The sequence below is a fragment of the Triticum dicoccoides genome, chromosome 4B (genome assembly GCF_002162155.2).
Source record: "Triticum dicoccoides isolate Atlit2015 ecotype Zavitan chromosome 4B, WEW_v2.0, whole genome shotgun sequence".
NCBI lineage: Eukaryota > Viridiplantae > Streptophyta > Magnoliopsida > Poales > Poaceae > Triticum > Triticum dicoccoides.
Window position 1 is genome coordinate 139920450 of NC_041387.1, and position 19199 is coordinate 139939648.

Consider the following 19199-nt stretch of genomic DNA (forward strand, 5'->3'; position numbering starts at 1 on the left):
GCATTGTTTACATTGAAAGTTACTGTGTCCCTTGCATGTTTAGGTTTTGTACCTAGCATGTGCTTTTTAGTTGTTCTTCCTAGTATGCTTGATTTGTGTTATCTAGCATGTGTAGGTCACAATGCACTTCATATATTTGTGCGTGTGTGGTTTCAAGCCTTTATTGCTTCATTAGTTGAATCTTCATTGGTGTTTTTGAGATATTAATGGATCATCACATTATGGGGGAGTGCTATGATTTACGCATACCACAAACCTTAAATATGTATATATATGTAGGATACCACCTAGTATTGTTAGTGCAATATTATCTAGTTACTATGTGGTATGTAAAGTTCATTTGAAACTCAAATCCTCATCCATTAATTATCCTTAGTTGGGTTTCATTTGCCTCTTATGGATAATACATGGATTATCACATTATGGGGGAGTGATATACTTTGTACATATCACTTCTCATGTGAACATTAACAATAGAGGTTTGCCAGTTTGCCACTTAGAATTTATATTTGAGATTATCTTATATCTCTGTGGCATGCAATGCTTTGTTTGAGTATGGTATTCTTGTGCGGTTTTGCCCATGGTTATCTTAAAAAAAATCATATTTGGAAAATCATTTGAATAGATCCATTCTAATTGTTGCTTTGCATGATGATCTATCTAATTGGAATGTTAATAATATGCTATCCAAGCATTGTGTTTATTTCTAAACTCTCATGTTATGCTTGTGTTAGTATAGATGATCATGTACTTATTTGGTTTCTACACCAAATGTCAAATTGAAACACCATTTTGTTCGAGTTCATCTTATTAGTTTGTATGGAGTTATGGTAGTTTGTTATCTCATTGTTTATAGTGTCCTATATCTACTTGAGTGAGATATTCCCATGAGTATGTGTGCAATGCATATCTTATATGCTCATTGTTTTTTCCTTGGTTCATATGTTGAACTTTGTGTGCTATCATATGTTGATTTGTCACTTTGAGCCATTTTGGACAACATGAATGACTAGTGATGTTATTGGAAGTATTAACGGTTATGTGTTCATTTGTCCAATTTGTATCTCCCTGGATTTTGGGAGGCTTGTGCATGTGTATTTACTATGTGTAAATTCGCATGCCTTGTTTGCTTTATTTGATCCAATATATATATGGTAAGTCCATCAAATTCTTAATAGCTAAGATGTGCATGATATTCAAATTCATATCGATATGCACATATTTAAGTGATGATACCCTATGTTTTGTAGTTATGCTAACTACTTTGGACCCAATAAGTTTGGGGACCATATTGTACATAAATTGTTTTAGGTACATTTGAGAAGCATTGGGTGCTTGGCTTATTCATGAAAGTGGTGGCACTATGAGGAAATTAGAGCCAAGCTCGAACCATTACCTACTACATCATTCGAATGCTATCACGGTAACAAGTATCTACTTCATGCATACACTTCTTGCATTCAACCTTGTGTAGGTTGCATCATGGCATGAATTTCTTGACTCGTTCTTGTCATACTTGTTTCCTTTCTCAAAGAATCGCAACAATGATCTCTTGTTGCTAGTTGTGATGTCTTTGATGATTGTGTGTTTAGAGTTCATTAATATACGATAAGATTACATTAAGCCATGTGCTATACTTTCAAGCAAAGATCTCATTGTTATATTTTCTGTCTCCCGTTTGGATATCTTATTCTTTCCTTTTGTAACTATTTCATGTGTACATCCTTCTTTGTGGATGTATATCATCATGATTGTCATCTACCTAGAATCTTATACACGTGAGCCAAGTTACATCCCTAGTCGATATCCCTATTCTTTCATGTCCACCGTTTCATTCTCTTTTATATCTTTGGTGGCTCCGTGGAAGCATTTGTTGTATGAGTGCGTGTCTTACCTCTTTGCATCTTAGTGCACTCATGTTTGGTGAAGATTGTTGTCCTCGTGCTTGTCTTGACAAGCCTATTATTTCCTATCTTCATCATGGGTTGTCACAAGCTTTGATTTTTAATTTGCTACTAGTGAGCTTGTGAATCCATTTGCTTGATGTGTGTGTGACCTTCTTAATTTCGTGTGTGTGGGAAGGACATGTCTTGCACCTTGTATCTCATTTACTCAAGACTATGTTGATGCTTAATTCTCATCCTTATACTGGTCTTCTCAAGTGCTTTGACGTGACTCACACATATCATTTTGGTTGTGCCTATTCTTAGGTTGCCTCATTTATATGTTGCTCAACCATATGTTTGTTGCAAATGCTAGGCTTCTTTTCTTATCTATGCTTGCTTGCAATTGTTTTGTGTTCCTATTGATTTTGGGGGAGTGATGATCCTATTTTGTGCACTTGTATCCAAATACAAAAATTCTAAATAGTGCACAAATCATGGGGAGCTTCTCTATTTTCCTTAGAACACTCCTCTTCCCAAATCGTAGTATTCATTTATCCTTTTGGCTCATCGGATCTTTTGATTGCTTGCTTCACTTTGTGTTATGCAAATGAGATCAATTTGTGCCATGTGCTTTGTGCCATGTGCCTTGCTATTATGACTAGGCTCAAGTTGTATAATAGTGGATTCACCTGTGGATATCATGTTCTTATCAATTGCAACCTTTCTTTTTGTGTATAGGAGTTTCTTTGTGGATACATATCATGATTATTATAGGCCACTTAGAAATTTTTATACATGAAAAAGTTCATATCTTCGTATCTGATTGCATTCTATAGATTTCGAGCTCCTTTAATTGTTCATCATTGAATATGTGCATTTGTTTTCACTCACATTTTGTTATATGCACACATCAAGGAGGAACTCATACTATATTGGTCTGCTAGATGTTTTGTCTTCCATTTTGGCATATGTTGCCAATGGGGGAGAAGTTTAGAGGGTTTAAGATAAATATCTTTTCTAGTTCTTGTTGTCACTCATGCATATCTACCCTTGTTATATATTCTTATTGCATGGATGAGTCTTGTATATAGAGAAATCTTCTCCTAGTTTATGTCAACCAATATATGCAATGACATTCAAAGTTCATTCACAAATTCATATATTATGGGGGAGTTTGCTCTATATACTATGGGTGTACTATCATCAAATGCTTGTGTAGTGTATTGATGATACTACAACCATCCCAAGTATACAATTTATCTTTGGATAAATTTCATGCTTGTCGAAAAATTCATTATATAAACCCTCTTGTTGAGATTGTCATAAATTACCAAAATGGGGAGATTGAAAGTACATGTAGTCCCCATGTGTGGTTTTGGTAATTAAATGACAATCCTAATGGACTAATTCTTGCACTGAGATATACATTTGAAGGAAAGTTCCATTTGCAATGCATGAAGAATATTGGATGAATTGGTGGATGAAATCCATCAACATCTATATATGCATTGAGATTTGATAATGAATGACAATTCCTATGAAGAAACAATGACATCAAGTTATATAGGAAGGTTTGTTCCATGGGTGATGCAAGAAGGATATTGAATGGATTCAGAATGAATGCCATATACATGTAGTTGTGCATCAAGATTAATCATGGAGCAAAGATTAAGGTTGACCAAGATGAAGATCGAAGATTGAATTCAAAGATGGTCAACACACAAGCGCAAATCATGTGCCACGTGAGATCTTGTGGTATGGTAAGAATTTGTCAATTGCGCTTTGTGTACTAACCCATACTATGTGTTGCCTATGTTTTTGAGAGGAGATTCTCATGGGCTCGCATCGAGAGAGAGATTTCAAGTGTCTATGAGAGGATGACATCAAGTGTTGATGATCATGGTTGACAAGGGCAAGTTCAAGATAACTATCCCGAAGGATTACATGCTTGAAGCTTGTGGATGATCACATGATGGACACATGAAGATAAATACAAAGCAAAGCTTCCCACATTGTGTATGGGGGAGATACTTGAAGACTTCACAAATGTCTTGCCATTCAACTTGATCCAAGAAGAAACTTCAACTTCAAGCTCAAGTGAAAGGCTCGAGTCAAAGGTATTAGTTCCTTCGACGTTAGTGTTGTGGAGTGATGAACACCGAAGGAACACATACACTCAAGAATGGATTCTTGATAGCTATGTAGTGTAGATCTTTTATGATTCTTGAGTTATAGGGATCCCACACTATTAAGAGGGGATCAAAGGGGTTCGTGATAGATTTGCTCAAGTCAACATCTTCTCTACACAATTCCACTCATATCCTATATGCCAAAGAAAATCCAAAGCCAAATAGGTTACCCAAATACATGATAAAACCTTTGCATATTTTGCATCCTCCATTTTGGTTCATCTTGGGTGGTTCTCTATGTGAGGACCTGGGTTTTTTTCATAGCTTCAAAACGAGCCCAAGATCATCAAAATCGGAGTCCGGATGTAAAAGTCGTGCCTGTTTCAGTTTCTAGGCTGCAGCAGTTTGGTTTGGCCGGATCATCCGGGTCCTCTCCCATATCATCCGGGCTTTGCCCGGATCATCCGGGTTCCTGCCCGGATCATCCGGGTTATTCGTAAAATTCATCACAGAAGCTTATTCCGCTAGCCGGATCATCCGGCTACCCACCGGGGTCATCCAGGAATTGCCCGGATCATCGGGCTATGTCCCCGGACATCCGGGTATCTACTTCACCACATTGTATATTGACCTTCCCGGATCATCCGGGCATTGCCCGGATCATCCGGTTATGCGTCCAGATCATCCGGGCAGGTCAACAACTGCGGGAAACGGCTCTATTTTCTTTGGGGGTATAAATATCCCTCTCCCACTCCGGGGGAGGGTTGAGCACTTCATCCCAAATCGTCCCAAGAACACAAGTGGCTCCCTCTCACTTCTCCTACACCAAATCTTAGATCCCGGAGAGATTAGTGAGTGTTCTTGAGAGTTGTTCCAATCAAAAGATAGATCCTCTCCCTCTCCCTCTTGTGACCAAAGCAATTCGTGATTTGAGCAAGTCTTGAGCATTTCCCCCTTGATCTTGTTACTCTTGGAGGTTGGAGACTCCTAGGCGGTAGGAGTGCTCCGGTGAGGAATCAACTTGTGATTTGTACCCCGGAAAGTTTGTGAAGGTTTGGAGGCCGCCTCAAGGTCTACCACTAGTGGTTGAGAATTGCCTTCGTGGTGATATCTCAAGGAGAATAGGGTGAGCCTTCGTGGCGTTGGTGTGCCTTCGTGGTAACATCCACCTCTCTAACGGTGACTAGCTTCCCTCCAAGGAAGTGAACATCGGGATACATCCTCGTCTCCGTGACTTTGGTTATCCCTAACCCTAACTCCTTACTTGTGGTTGACTTTGGTCATTTGACCGTGCATTCACTATATCTTGTTGTCCTCATTATATTGTGGTGGTTGATTATATTGTGTTGGCCATTTCCTTGTAGAGATTATTTAGGCCTACACTTCATATTCCGCAATTCATACTTGCTACTATTGATATACATTGTGATTAGTGTGAATTGCTAACTTGTGTTATAAACTTCCATATATTGTGATATTGCTCAAGTAAGTTTGTGTAACTTACTTGCGTTTGCTTGTATCATTAAATTCCATATATTGTGATACAATTTGTGTAAGCTTGTATTGCTTACTTGTGGTTGTGTCTATTATTCATTTCCATACCTCGTGATATACACTGAGTAAGTTTGTGTGACTTACTTGTGCTTACTCATATCCTGTTGTTCTCATCTTGTTTATGCTAAGTTGTTGGTGCACTTAGTGAGCCTAGTATATTTAGGATTTGTGCTTGAAAAGTATCCGCTTAATTTATTTCCGCATTAGGATATAGCCAAATCCGTAAAAGATTTTAAAAAGCCTATTCACCCCCCTTCTAGGCGACATCGTGGTCCTTTCAACATGTCACATAGCGTACTGTTTCATGTGTAATATGAGAATCAGAAATAATGATTGGCTTCATGAAGAGCTGGATCGTGTTAAATTTATTTTGTAAAGTTTAATTACAACATTGAGCAAACATGTCTTGTCACCATCAGTGCGTGTGATACATTAGTTTACATATGTTATGTGTGCTTGAGATCAATAAAGCATAAATGCTCATGAAAAGGCTGCAATCATACATGTATCTGAAGTTGATTTACTGCCTTGAGCTTTATGAGTGTTTATGAGTGTGTAATATTTTATTTGTTCCACCCAGTTTTATATGCTGTTCCTTTTTCATGTACATTTATAGCTATCAAGTCTTGTTGTTAGTATATATAGTTATGTATTTGAAATTATTTTACTCCCTTGAGCTTTATGAGTGTCTAAGATTTGGTTTGCTCCAATTAGTGTTGAATGCTGTTCAGTTTTCAGCATTGATGAAGCATACGGGATCATGAAAATGCCGAAGGCATACATGGATTTCAAAATGTTTTTACTGCCTTCAGCTGTATTAGTGTGTATGAGTGTCTAATATTTGTCCTGCATCTTCATAATTATTATATTGGTGCTCAAATTAATGTGTTTGACGCCATCTTGACGCTCAAATTAATGTGCTCAAATTATATTGGTGCTCAAAAAATGATGTTCATAAAAAGTCGTTCAAATAAAAAATATTTACTATAAATGGAAAATAACTTAATAAAATCGGAAAAGGAAGTATAATAAATTTAATTTCGGCTGATTTAGTAAATATCCATATAAAAACTATTTGATGACGGCAAGTTAATTTATTTAATGACCAAAATCCTTCATATAATATCCGGAAACAAATAGTATATTACGGCAAGTGATCATGCCAATCACTAACCATGTCATCAAATCAGAACGTGTATCATCAACCTTAAATGTCTTTCCGTTATATCTCCAAAGGGGTTGGTGACATTAAAATTAGTAGTGTTAGTTTATTTAATGGCATGTTCATTGTTTTTCATTGTAAACTACTACTGGTTTGATCACGCCGAATCCTAAATCCGATTCTAGAAGATTTTATTTTGTGATTGTGATCATCTCGGTTGCTTCATAGAGGGATTTTCTAATCTGCGTTCCTTATAAACATCTATAAATTGCTACCCCATTGCACCACCCAAACCAGAACGCTCCACCCTTGCATCACCCAAACCAGAAGGCTCCACCCTTGCCACTCCATTTTCTTTGACATGTCGTTATCCAATAGTTCCGAGGATAACCATCATGATCAAGAAGACACAAATCAGCTTCACCCTGATGATCTAGGTCAACTGGAAGATGAAGAACCGCACCGAGATCGTGTTCTTAGTGAGGGATCCTCACGAAAGTGTAAGAAACTAAAGATGCATGATCATAATCTTCCTATTCAGTTCCCAACCACTCTTTCCACAAACCACTTTGATAACCTAATCCGACGCCGGGAGGAGCATCACATCCCTCGTGCACATCTCCCCTAAGCCTGGGATATCCAGCGTGACACGGGGTCAAATGCACAAAGGAAAGATGGTTGGGGTACCACCAACTATGATATTCTGTAGGCACAGCAGCGTACTAGCATGTTGGTGCAGACTTTGATTAACCAAATGGATCATTTGACGGAGGTGGTCGTGAAGCATATCCAAGCATGCGACAAGAAGCCACAACCACCTTGAAATGACCAAGCATGAGGGGGTCTACATTGTTATTTATATTTCTTAGTATGTTAGTTGTTGCATTGCTCCTTATGAGCATTTATCAATGTAATCGTTCGGATTCAAATAATCAAGGGTTATTAATTTGCTTGTTCTCTCATACTTATGCTTGATGTCAATGTGATACTCGCAAACCATTTATCTATATCTACACTAATTATAAGAGACAAAAGGTTCCCTCTCCTATCTTTGGGATGCTCTGTCTACCTCCAATTGTCACCTCATTACCAGTGTATTCTCCTTGGCATGGGCTTGATGGCTTCCGCTGCTCCGTATGGGAGAGAGAGCGTGCGTGTGTGAGAAAGGCCCAAGGGCCAGAGCAGTTTTACCCAGGCGGAAATTTTTTGATGCCGACGAGCAGCAGCAACCAGAGTACTTATTTTTTCGTGTTTCGCAAGAAGAACCAGTACTCAGGCATTGAGAGAGAGAGAGAGAGAGAGAGAGAGAGAGAGAGAGAGAGAGAGAGAGATGGATCGATTATTTTTTTCATGACCGAGAGATGCTGCTGATGTGCTGCTTCTGCTAATGCATACACAGAGAGAGGCATGTGTCTAATACAGTTGCTGCTAATGCCTACGCATAGATAGACAAAATTATGTTGTGTGCTATCTATGGGAGCGCGTACTTCTACTACTATTATCTTTATTTGCTGTACTATTGTTTCTCATTTGTACATATGTGTGTTATAAAGATTGTTGTGATGAACAATAATAAACAATATTATCTTTTGCAAAGTTGTGTTCGAATGAATGATCCATATTCCAATTATATTGTTTGATATACATGAGGATCGTAAAATTATGTGTTAGACATGATTTATACTAAAATAATAATATTGTCTATTGTCCCTTAGCAATTACCTATAAATTAATTAAAGACGTGATTTACGCAAGGGCAATTACCTATAACATAAGTAAAGATATCATCAAGTTAATGGTAAAAAACAGAATATAAAAGGGAAAAAATAAATAATTTTATGTGAGAAATAGAAAGTCAACCTTTCATAGGCAACAAATTGTGATTCTATACGCATGTGATATCTCAGATACGTTTTCCCTGGCAAGTTGTCATAAATCATAAATTTGCATCAATTAAATATGACGTGAATCAATTCGGTTGATCATGGACCGATTTTGAGATGTCTGTTTCCTTGTTTAATAAAGAATTTTTAATAGGTTGCTGAATATTAAAGATCTGACAAATATGTCACCCACGGGGACCTAGCTTGCCAAAAACAGACATTCAAATATATTTCGTTTTCCCGCCGCCCTCAATGCTTATAAAAACAAGCCCCGCTGCACCATATTTGTCTTCATATATTTCGATATAGGAAAAGTCATATCCTACACGACAACCATGGTAATCTCATACGGATCGATCACCTCTAAGAGGGTGATGGCGTCGCCGCCAGCTCCTATCATCAGTCAACCCATCACCCCTTCGATGAACAGGCAAGATATAAGATCACCTCTACTATTTGCCATCACTTGATAATGTTTTATTTTATTGAAATAATCACCATTGTTTTGTCTCCTGATCTTTATCTTAGAAGTTGTAGCGCATGGCATACACTAGAACATATTAATAGGCTTGGCGACTAAAACATCTTTTGTCGGCTTGTTCATCTTGTATATTAGTTAAAACCAGATGGACAGTGAGTCTGAAATACATAAATAGTTTTTTTTATTCATTCAAAATATTATCTTGCTATAACCAAACCCCGTAGGATATACAATTTTTTTCCATGGCTCTGAAACACCCCGTCCAAATATAACAGAATCAATCTACGCATTATATTGCGAGATGCAACCCCCAAAAAAATCGCCAGATGTGCAACAGAGGGTGGTGGAAATATTGTACTGGGAAGGAGGAGATAATATGATGAAGTAGAAAAAGGAGGACAATAAGAGGAAAAGGAAGAAGAAAATAAGTAAGAAAAACATGAATAATATGTATAAATTTGACATGCTTAGTGTTGGGCCACTAGAATGTTATGTTCCTTGTCTGTTTAATTTTATGCTCCCCTTGCAAATTAATTTTACTTCATCCTTTTGTTTTATTCTACACACAGGAACTTAAATTTTCATTGAGTCCAAATGGAGCACATATATCAGAACTGCTGGATTATTCAAGCTAAGGTCATGTGGAAGGCTCGCATCAAAGAGAATGGCATGGAAAACTTGTACCTTCAGTGCATACTACTCGATCGGCATGTAAGGCATTAACCATCTACTTTATAGCCTGAATTTTCAAAATATAACAGAAACAAAAACATGTTTCTTTGCACATTGTTTTTATGATTCATAAAACTATTTTAGGGAACACAGATGGAAGAAATTGCGTACAACAGCCAGACAATCCGTTTCAACAGCATGCTACAAACCGGTAGGACCTATGATTTCAATCGCGTCGGGTTCAGCCCCACAAAAATGCCAGATGGACATTTCTGGTACCTAGACATGGACTTTGTCACCACACTAAGTTCTATGACCGAGGGTTGGATGTCGGCACAGCAGATAACGTCGACAATTTGCCCACCGTGCTTCCCACAGTTTGGAGAAATATTTGAGCTACGGGACAAAACCATCGTTGGTGCATCATCTTTACATTTGTTCTTGCATATTACGCTGTATAACTCAGAGTCTCATTGTGATTTCAAATTGGCAGATGTGGTTGCTATCCTTGCATACGTTGGTCAGATAGAATATAAGTGGGGTTCAATATATGATCGCCGCGTCCCTTCCCTCAAGATTGGCCTCATGAACTTTCAGTAAGCGCCATTGTATAATTTGAGATTTTCATATGCTTATTTTTGTAATTTTATTGTTGCAATGATAGACTCACTTTTGCATTTGTTTGTAGACGGCAGATAATTTTCTTACGTGTACGTGAAGAACACGTTGGGCGTCACTTCTGCCATTTGCAATGCACTGACAATCTGTTCGAGAAGCTTGTTGTTACTTACATACAAGTAAATCAAAGGCATCGATGCTTGCAAACTATGAGGGAGAGCACATTCATCTTCTCTCATAACATTTATGATGGTCATCATTATCTACAAGGTAGGGGCTGCATTCTCTTTTAAATTTGTTTTGAACGTATTTTTTCTGTAATACTATGTCACTACTATATAACACTAATTTTTATTGTAGATATCCATGAAGTCAGCCTCATGACATATGATGAAACACGTGCATAAGTCAACGGTGTTGTTCAAGCTAGGAACAATGGACACTAGAAGTATCCCAGATGAAATTAGAGCGGCCTTGAGGTTTTTGGACGGCTGACTATGCACTAATGCATATTGAAATGTCGCAAATAAATGGCTACTACAGTTTGAGAATTCTCATGGATCTTTGAGAATTATCCTTTTGCCAATATGAATAATGTATTCTACGTCTACAGTATACCTTGAAAAAACATAGTGTTCCGTCTTTTGTCTTACGTCGTCGTCCTTCGTCCGTCTCTCCCCCACCCTTCCTTGTTGGAAAAACTAACTAAGCCTTATGTACCTCGTGCAATCCCAACGCAGGCATATACACGTACATTTAAAAAAATTATGATGTTTTGGTATTATCAAACTATCCAAACTTTATGATGTTTTGGTATTATTGAAGTTTGGTTTTACTACCATATTGTTGGTTTATTAATTGATGTTTATTTGAATTTTAGTTCCTTCTAAATTGAACATTGCCCTCTGGCATGTAATAATTTTGTAGACGCTCTAGCATTGTTCGGGTCCAATATGGGGCAGGTACCCTAGACCTATGACCGGGTGCTGTCCCTACCTTTGCCCAGGGTTTTGTTGCCACCGATCTTGCTCGGCAACTTAAGGAAGTGAATGAAAGTTTTGCAGTTCAAAAAAATGTTTATAATGCCCACGGAGCCCAATGATTGAATCAATAGGGGGAAAGATTTATTAGAGGAAAGCCACAGGGGCACACCGTTGAAAATAGGGGGGCAGATTAATTAGGGAAAGACATCAGGTCCCATCGACTAAATGATGGGGCTGCAGCGATTGCTTTCCGTGTGGGCATCGAGCGTTGCAGCGATCGCTCGCGAAAGAGTATATCCTGTTTCTTTCTATTTTTAGATTGCGAAAGTTATGGGGAAAGGGAGGCATATACTAGGAAACATTTAATATGTCTCTGATTTATCTACATAGTGCAACCAAAATAAAGATCTTGCCTTAATTTATGATAGTTTTTTCTTATGGAAACATGCAAGTAAGGAACGTTAAGGGGCACCTTCCTAACAGTTCAAGCACAATTCCCTACGACCATCATCTCTGCTCAATAAAATACTACGGGTCCTGACTTCACCGTCGTCCACTAATCCCTCCCTCGCTTTACCAGTGCTACGACAGAAGTTTTGCCCCGGTAATGGAAGCAATGCCGATTTTTGGGGGAGTGCGACACGTAGTCTACTTCATGTACAATTTCATCACACTTTCCTCAAACTCAGAACAACTAGAGTAAGTTTTCATATCCCTAAATATCTAATCTTGTTTGCACTTCATCGTCTAGGTCCAGTGCCCTTTATATGTATAATTTTTATATAAGTTACCGTATAATTCCACCCCAGTCACTCCCAACAATATTGAACAAGTGATAAACTACTATGATAACACTGCAATCTGTTAAAGTTTTTGCTCGTGCATAATATAAAAATACTTAACTTACGTAGAGACTGTAAACTTTTTTAGGTCATTTGATGTGATATATGCTATCGTTAAATTAGTCATATGTTATAGACACCAACACAGTTGAATTGTTTGAGTTTAGGTTTACTTAAACTTATGACTGTTATGAACCTTGTTCTTCCTTTTTACAGCACAATCTGGATTAATAGCCCCCGCCCATTCCCTATCGAGATTAGCCTACGGATCATCCTAGACACCATCAGAGGAGATGGAGTTGTCCATCCGTTGTGCTTCAATCTTGCCATCCGTAAGATTACTACCGACGTAGCGGAGAGGAGCGCAGGCACCAGCTCTGTTGGAAAGACACATTTTTTCAATTTGGGATTCCATGAGCAAGCACGGGCGCTAAGGCAGACTTGGTTAAGCCAAGAACAGCGCACCAATGCGCTGATTAACAATGTCGTGCTTGAACCTTTTCCAAGATACGACGTGTTTCACACCCCTACAATTGTGAGTTTTATCATTGTTATAAATTAGTTTGGTTATTTTGTTTACCATTTACCTTTGTCTACCAAATGCAGTATAGTATCCCACTGGCACACGTGGATTCTTCATATGGTCTTTTAGCAGTGAAAATGGAAATGGAGAGGACTATCATGATTGATTATTTGAACCAGGCTTTATTTCAGTTTGAGGAGGACTTCCATGACACTGATCTTCAGAGGGAAGCCCTTTTAGTGAAGCAAGAATTGAGCTTTGTCTTGCAACAGGAGGCCCCTGATAGGAACAACCAACTTATGGAATGGCCCGAACAAGAGAATATTCATGTTTCACCTCAGCAGTACTGTTTTAAATTTGTCTTAGGTATTAGTGTGTGCTCTTATATAGCTATTACAATATTGTGTTTTTTTGTGACAGCATGGACTCCGGATTCAAAGTTTTACAGGAGATGGCCCATCTGTATGAAACCATCGGGAATGACATGGTTCAAACATGCCTAGGAATGATGTAAGTGCATTTGTAATGAGGTTACAACTTTCATATATTTGCTAAATATATCTTCTGACTATTTTTATGCTTAATTTGAAGGATCCAATAAGTCTCAGGAAGCGACTAATGGTCCAGATGCTGATGGTCAGGGAGAATGAAGCAAAGGACAACATTCCAGATCAAGTTAGAGCAGCGTTGAGATTTATTGGTGGCTAAGGAGGATTGCTGCATCGATAAATACCTAAAAATAAAGTGATGTTTAGTTGCTTGCTAGGTAATAATCTGTTTGAATGCCTGTGCTGATCAGATGATCAGATGACATTTTCTGAAATATTTATATAGTTTAAAGAGTGATTGATGGTGGCATCCACTAGCTATGTTGGTTGTTTATTTATCTTTCATTCTATCTAAATTTTATGGTTGTAGACCAGACCAATGTGGACCATACATGGTGCTCCAATTGAACCGGAGTACTTTTGTGTTGTACCATGGCAGGTTCACAACATACTAAAAGTAGACCAGGTGATGTTTTCAGACATTCCGTGCCTCGCATCATATACTACCTCGTATAGTATAACTCCATCCATACACGCACTGTTATACTATACGAGGTTTTCTTCGTCGGTAATAATCACATTCCAGCTAGAGAATAGTCAATAAACATATGACGTTCATATGACACGTACCTTGCATATATTCTTTATTTTTGAAGTTGTCCTTGATCTTCCTCTCTCGCCGTTGCCTTTAATTCCAGCTAGCTAATAAACACTGCTTATATTTTTTGTGATCCTGAATATAGTAACAAAAATGAGAGATGAATGTTTTTTCTTATTGATCAGTACGTACAGTAAAAAACCAAAACCACTTTAATAGTAGATATGTTAGTGTGCACGCCGTGAATTTTCTATTGCGATACAGCAAAGCAGCTAGCACAAAGCAGTGAGCGACCAGCAAAGTAGGAAGCATTGAACAACTAATAACAACAAGCAATGAACAACTTAACATCAGCATCATCAAGAGCAGAGGATGGTAGGGTAGAAGGGGGAGTGAAAGGTGTTGGCTCCTTGCTATTGCCTGTTATCAGTTGCTGCTGTATTGAAGAGGAGGAGGATTAGCTACTAGAGAGGAGGAGGATGAGGATCTGCTGGCGAGGAGGGGAGGAGGATCTGTTTATCTTACATAATTTGTGCAAATATCATCAAGCTTAACATATGTAAGACCACTCACAATATCACATACCCCCATACATATATAATCCCAGGATTGCATATCCGGTGCAGTGATTGTTCGACATAAATAAGAGTACAGGAAGCTACTACTACTAAGATACTATACTAATCAATTCAAATTTTGTTCAAGTTTCTACCGTTTTGTCGTTTAGAGGATGTACCTGGCTGGCCAAATTCGCTGGAGTCTGCTCTGTCTCAGATGGGCTGCAGCAGTTCCACGCCCCCCTTCTGACCCATGCCCCCTTGCAAAAGATCGATGATGCATTAGGTGCATTTGTGTTTTGATTGTGCATACAACAAAATCAGAAGGCTGTTAATTGCCATATTTCAGAAACAAAACATTTAAGATTATTTGTTTGTTAATTTAACTTTTTACACGTTGAACTGATTAAATACACATAAATTATATAGAAAGTTCATGTTTACCTTTTCAAACTGAACAATAATAAAAATAGAATCAATATTTAAATATACATATAAGATATTTTGTTTTTATATGGCATGCAATCAGCAACTTCTCTGCCATGATCAGTAGTTTATTTAATTAATACAACAAATTAATATTTTAGTAAGTTCTGATTTTTGACATCTTTTCTAATTTATTATGAGGTGTGCGTATGATGAAAAAGGGAAAGATATCTGTACCATACATAAGTATATATGGTAGAACTGGAAAGATATCTGCTTCCCAGCCTTCCCTTGCATGGCCTACCTATATATGTTAACCTCCTCTGCCATCCCTCACACCCCTCCTTACTCTCCCTTCGCCCATCACATATAGCAAAGCATCAAAATACCCAGACTTGGAGGACAAATTCCGGAGGAGTACCTTCTGTAAGCAAGGAGCACCAAGAAGGCACCATCCTTTAGGTATGAAAATTTCTAGATCTATCTATTCTGTAAAAGTTTAACAGTTATTAGATTAGGATCATGCTTGGTCAGGCATACCATCAAATTCCAAAGAAAGAACACCATTGGAGATAGTGCCAGGTTATAAAAATATCATAGCCAATACAATTGATTTTAGATCTAATAAAGCAGTCCTATTAGGTGGGCTGCAACTGAATACAAACAGTTCTTTCAGATATTATAGGCTAACAGTCTATTCTAGACATCGCAAGTGTGGCATACACCTAACTTTTTAACTTATGACCATAGTTGACTGCCTAAATTTTTAATGAAATCTCATTAATACATTTGAGCCAGAAAAACAAACAATTAACTTCTTAAGTGTTTCAACATGCCAGAAAACAAACAAATATAATCATCTTCTGAAGATATATATCATCAGAGTCATAATATTAAGTCATTACTGCAGTGTTTTCATAGAAATTGCATGATGAAAAAATGCTTCGATGGAATAGTCTAAAACTATTCACAATGGATATGTAGTACTCCAATACCAACTACATTATCAAGATATAGCAAGTAATACAATGAATATAACAAATAACGAAAATATTCTAAACCACCTTCTGGCCTGCCAAATGAAACAAGCATTTAAAATTTCTATCGGCTCATAAATCATAGCTTGCAGACCATCACGAATTAGAAACATGTCGCCAAGATTTGCTTGAATTATAAACATAATAAACATGTTCTAAGATTGTACTGCTCCTAATGTAAACAACATAGCTATAAGTCCATGTATAAACTAATAATAAAGAGTTAAACTATATGAACGATATAGTAAAGGAAATCAAAAACTCACTTGCACATGATCTCTTGAACTGGCTCCCTTCATAACCCTCCATCAAATCAAACAAAATAGCCTGCAGGAAATCAAACAGTTACAATTAAATGGTAATCCATCAAACAGATTATTATATTAAGCTACAGTGTTCAATCAGTTAACTGATCATATAATAGAAGGCCAGCTGAATATACCTTTGCAGCACAAGTGCTGCTCGGAATGATGTTGAAGCTGGCAGCCCTTCCACCTCTCCAGTACTTGCTGGAAGGACCATCAATAGTCTTCCGGGTTGCTGTAAATTCAAATTTCAGCCACACATAAGCATACAATAGTCAAATATAGAATATAAAATGTTGAAGAAAAAACCCAGTGTAATGCATTACCAGTCATGGCATGAACTGTGGTCATCAAACCCTCAACGATGCCAAACCTGTCATTGATAACCTGAAAGAAACAAATTATCAGTATACCATTCCCAATATTGGTGGTTGGTTTGAGCAGCACAAAACTTCAATGATAAGCACCTTAGCAAGAGGAGCAAGGCAGTTAGTGGTGCAGCTAGCGTTGGATAAAATGTCGATGTCAGATTTGTATTCCTTCTCATTGACACTACAGACAAACATGGGAGCATCCTTGCTGGGAGCAAAAATGATGACCTTCTTGGCACCACCCTGAAAGTGGTGACACAGAAACTAATTTAGTAAAGTATACACAAGAAAGGTTCAGGTACCATGAAATGGAAAGTGTGAAAGAATGTACCTTAATGTGAGCTGCAACCTTGTCCTTGTCAGTGAAAACACCGGTGGACTCAACAACGTACTCAGCACCAGCAGCAGCCCATGGGATCTCCTCAGGGTTCCCACATCAGGACATTGTATGATCAGCCTGTGTACTTTACATGGAAATCAACTGCATGGCCACAAAAATGTGCGGTAATAAACCTGCAGCCAAACATAGCAACCTCCTTCTCACCGATGAGAAGGGTCTTGGAGTCCTTCACCTTAACTTCATGGTGCTTCCACTATCCGTTGACAGTGTCATACTTGAACATGTAGGTCTGCAAGTTACAAACACATAATTCAGAACCATAATATGAGACAATCAGTAGCGCTATGCTTTAATTAAGTACTAACTGGCACGGAGCCTGCATGTGTCTTATTTAGTAAGATAAGAGAGAATACTACCAGGTGTACATCTATTATAAATACCACAATGGAACAATAGTCACTGCATGGAACAAATAGATTCCTCAAATATGGAACTACGTAACTATTCTCCACTGAAGTGAGGAATATAACGTATGCATAAGGCACTTGCAAAGCAGATCTAAAAGTCGTTTCCCAAAACTGATGATACAGACAGACATGTAGCGACATTCACTAGATTCATATACATCACTGTTTAACTGTGCTTATGATTGTGTAGCAAAGCATCAGCGTGTAACGAGAAAAGAAAATCCAATCATGTTTAGTACAGATCTAAGCTCACAATCCAGTGAATATAAACGGGTGTCCCATGCACGAATCCAAAACGACCCTACCATACGTGCCTTTAGATCTGATAAGCTAGGAGAATCGAGAACGATACCATGTAGTCGGTGGTGATGAAGGGGTCGTTGACGGCGACGAGCTCGACATCGGGGCTCTGGAGCGCAACCCTGGCCACAAGCCTGCCGATCCGGTCGAAACCTGCAGCGCAAAGCAAACATGCATCCAGTGGCGGAGCGTGACAAGCAATTAAGGGGGGGGGGGGCAAATTTCTAAGTGAAAGCAAAATTTGCATGAAAAAAGATGTGAATCATACAAAATTACATGGTAATCGAGCACATCTTGCTTCTTCCATTCTCTGGCAGTCAGGCTCATCAATTGTTTGTTGCCGACTCATCGTATTCCATGCATATGAAGTAGCAAGTAGACGGAAAATCTTAGAGATGCCAGAAGATGCAACAAGTAGAGGGTGAATCCAACTAGCAAGCAAGCAGTCTGATGCAGCAACAAGCAGGAAGCTACTCGTACAACAATCGATCAAGCTGCTTGTACTAGCTACCTAGCTTTGTACGTACAATTAATCAAGCTGCTTGTGCTAGCTAGCTATAGCTTTGTACATATGGAATTATGGAGTATGGACTACACAAGTTAATCGGATTGAAAGGGAGTCATCCACCGATGGCCGGGCTAAAACACTTAATATATATACCTCATATATACGTATACTAAAACAAATGCAGTTTGTAAGAGGGGGGGGTCACGACCCCGTTTGGCCTCCGCAAGGCTCCGCCAGTGCATGCATCCATCAGAAAACGAACCCACGGAAGCAGCCAACAGTCAACGAATCCAACTCAGGGTACGGATCCACTGAATATAAACGGGTGTCCCATGCACGAATCCAAAATGACCCTACCGTACGTGCCCATAGATCTCATAAGCTAGGAGAATCGAGAACAATACCATGTAGTCGGTGGTGATGAAGGGGTCACTGATGACGACGAGCTCGACATCGGGGCTCTAGAGCGCAACCCTGGACACAAGCCTGCCGATTCGGCCAAAACCTATAGCGCAAAGCAAAAATGCATCCATCAGAAAACAAACCCACGGAAGCAGCCAACAGTCAATGAATCCAACTCAGGGTTCGGATCGTTGTACCGGATCTTCTGGTGTGGCAGATCGAGGCACCCCTCTTCGGATCTGCGCAAGGTACTTGCCAGAGATTAGCACCGCCGCCAATACGAACGGCGACCAGATCCAGCACCTGTGCCTGGTTGATGTTACTCGATGTGTGCGTCACCATCGGTCGCACACGAGTCGCCACAGACTGGTGCGCTGGTCGGCTGGCGGAGTCGTGGTCGTTGCGGGCACGGCGACGTGCGCGACGATGCGGCGGGGGGAGGTGAGCGGGTTAGATGTGGCAACTGGCGAGCGAGTGGAGAGGAGAGGGGAGGACCTGATGCGGCAAAAGCGGGTGAAGGAGCGCGGCCGCTGGCTCGTGGACGCGCGCGGCGATGCGGCGACGGAGGGGAAAGGGGGAGTTGAAGTGAGTGGAGTGAGAAGTGAAT

The 19199-nt window shown here is 39.0% G+C and overlaps 1 protein-coding gene across 11 annotated transcripts in view; it reads right to left on the reverse strand.

The window, feature by feature from the left end:
• LOC119295487 (glyceraldehyde-3-phosphate dehydrogenase 2, cytosolic-like) overlaps positions 1-19186 on the reverse strand; it is a 41294-nt gene extending 22108 nt beyond the window's left edge. For 5 of the 11 annotated variants that reach the window (XM_037573917.1, XM_037573916.1, XM_037573910.1 and 2 more), the window contains exons 1-11: positions 18790-19185; positions 17959-18695; positions 17735-17835; positions 17089-17204; positions 16907-17006; positions 16672-16818; positions 16531-16591; positions 16342-16439; positions 16166-16226; positions 14616-14696; positions 13912-14014 (exon numbers count right to left, since the gene is read on the reverse strand). In XM_037573917.1, coding sequence (XP_037429814.1) covers positions 14650-14696; positions 16166-16226; positions 16342-16439; positions 16531-16591; positions 16672-16818; positions 16907-17006; positions 17089-17102 — 528 coding nt within the window. In that variant the 5' untranslated portion in view covers positions 17103-17204; positions 17735-17835; positions 17959-18695; positions 18790-19185 and the 3' untranslated portion in view covers positions 13912-14014; positions 14616-14649. Of the gene's footprint in view, positions 1-13911; positions 14015-14614; positions 14697-15166; positions 15352-16165; positions 16227-16341; positions 16440-16530; positions 16592-16671; positions 16819-16906; positions 17007-17088; positions 17205-17734; positions 17836-17950; positions 18696-18789 lie in introns of those variants that run through there. The other 6 variants (XM_037573919.1, XM_037573915.1, XM_037573921.1 and 3 more) reach the window with 6 other exon arrangements.
• Positions 19187-19199: the final 13 nt, after the last annotated feature.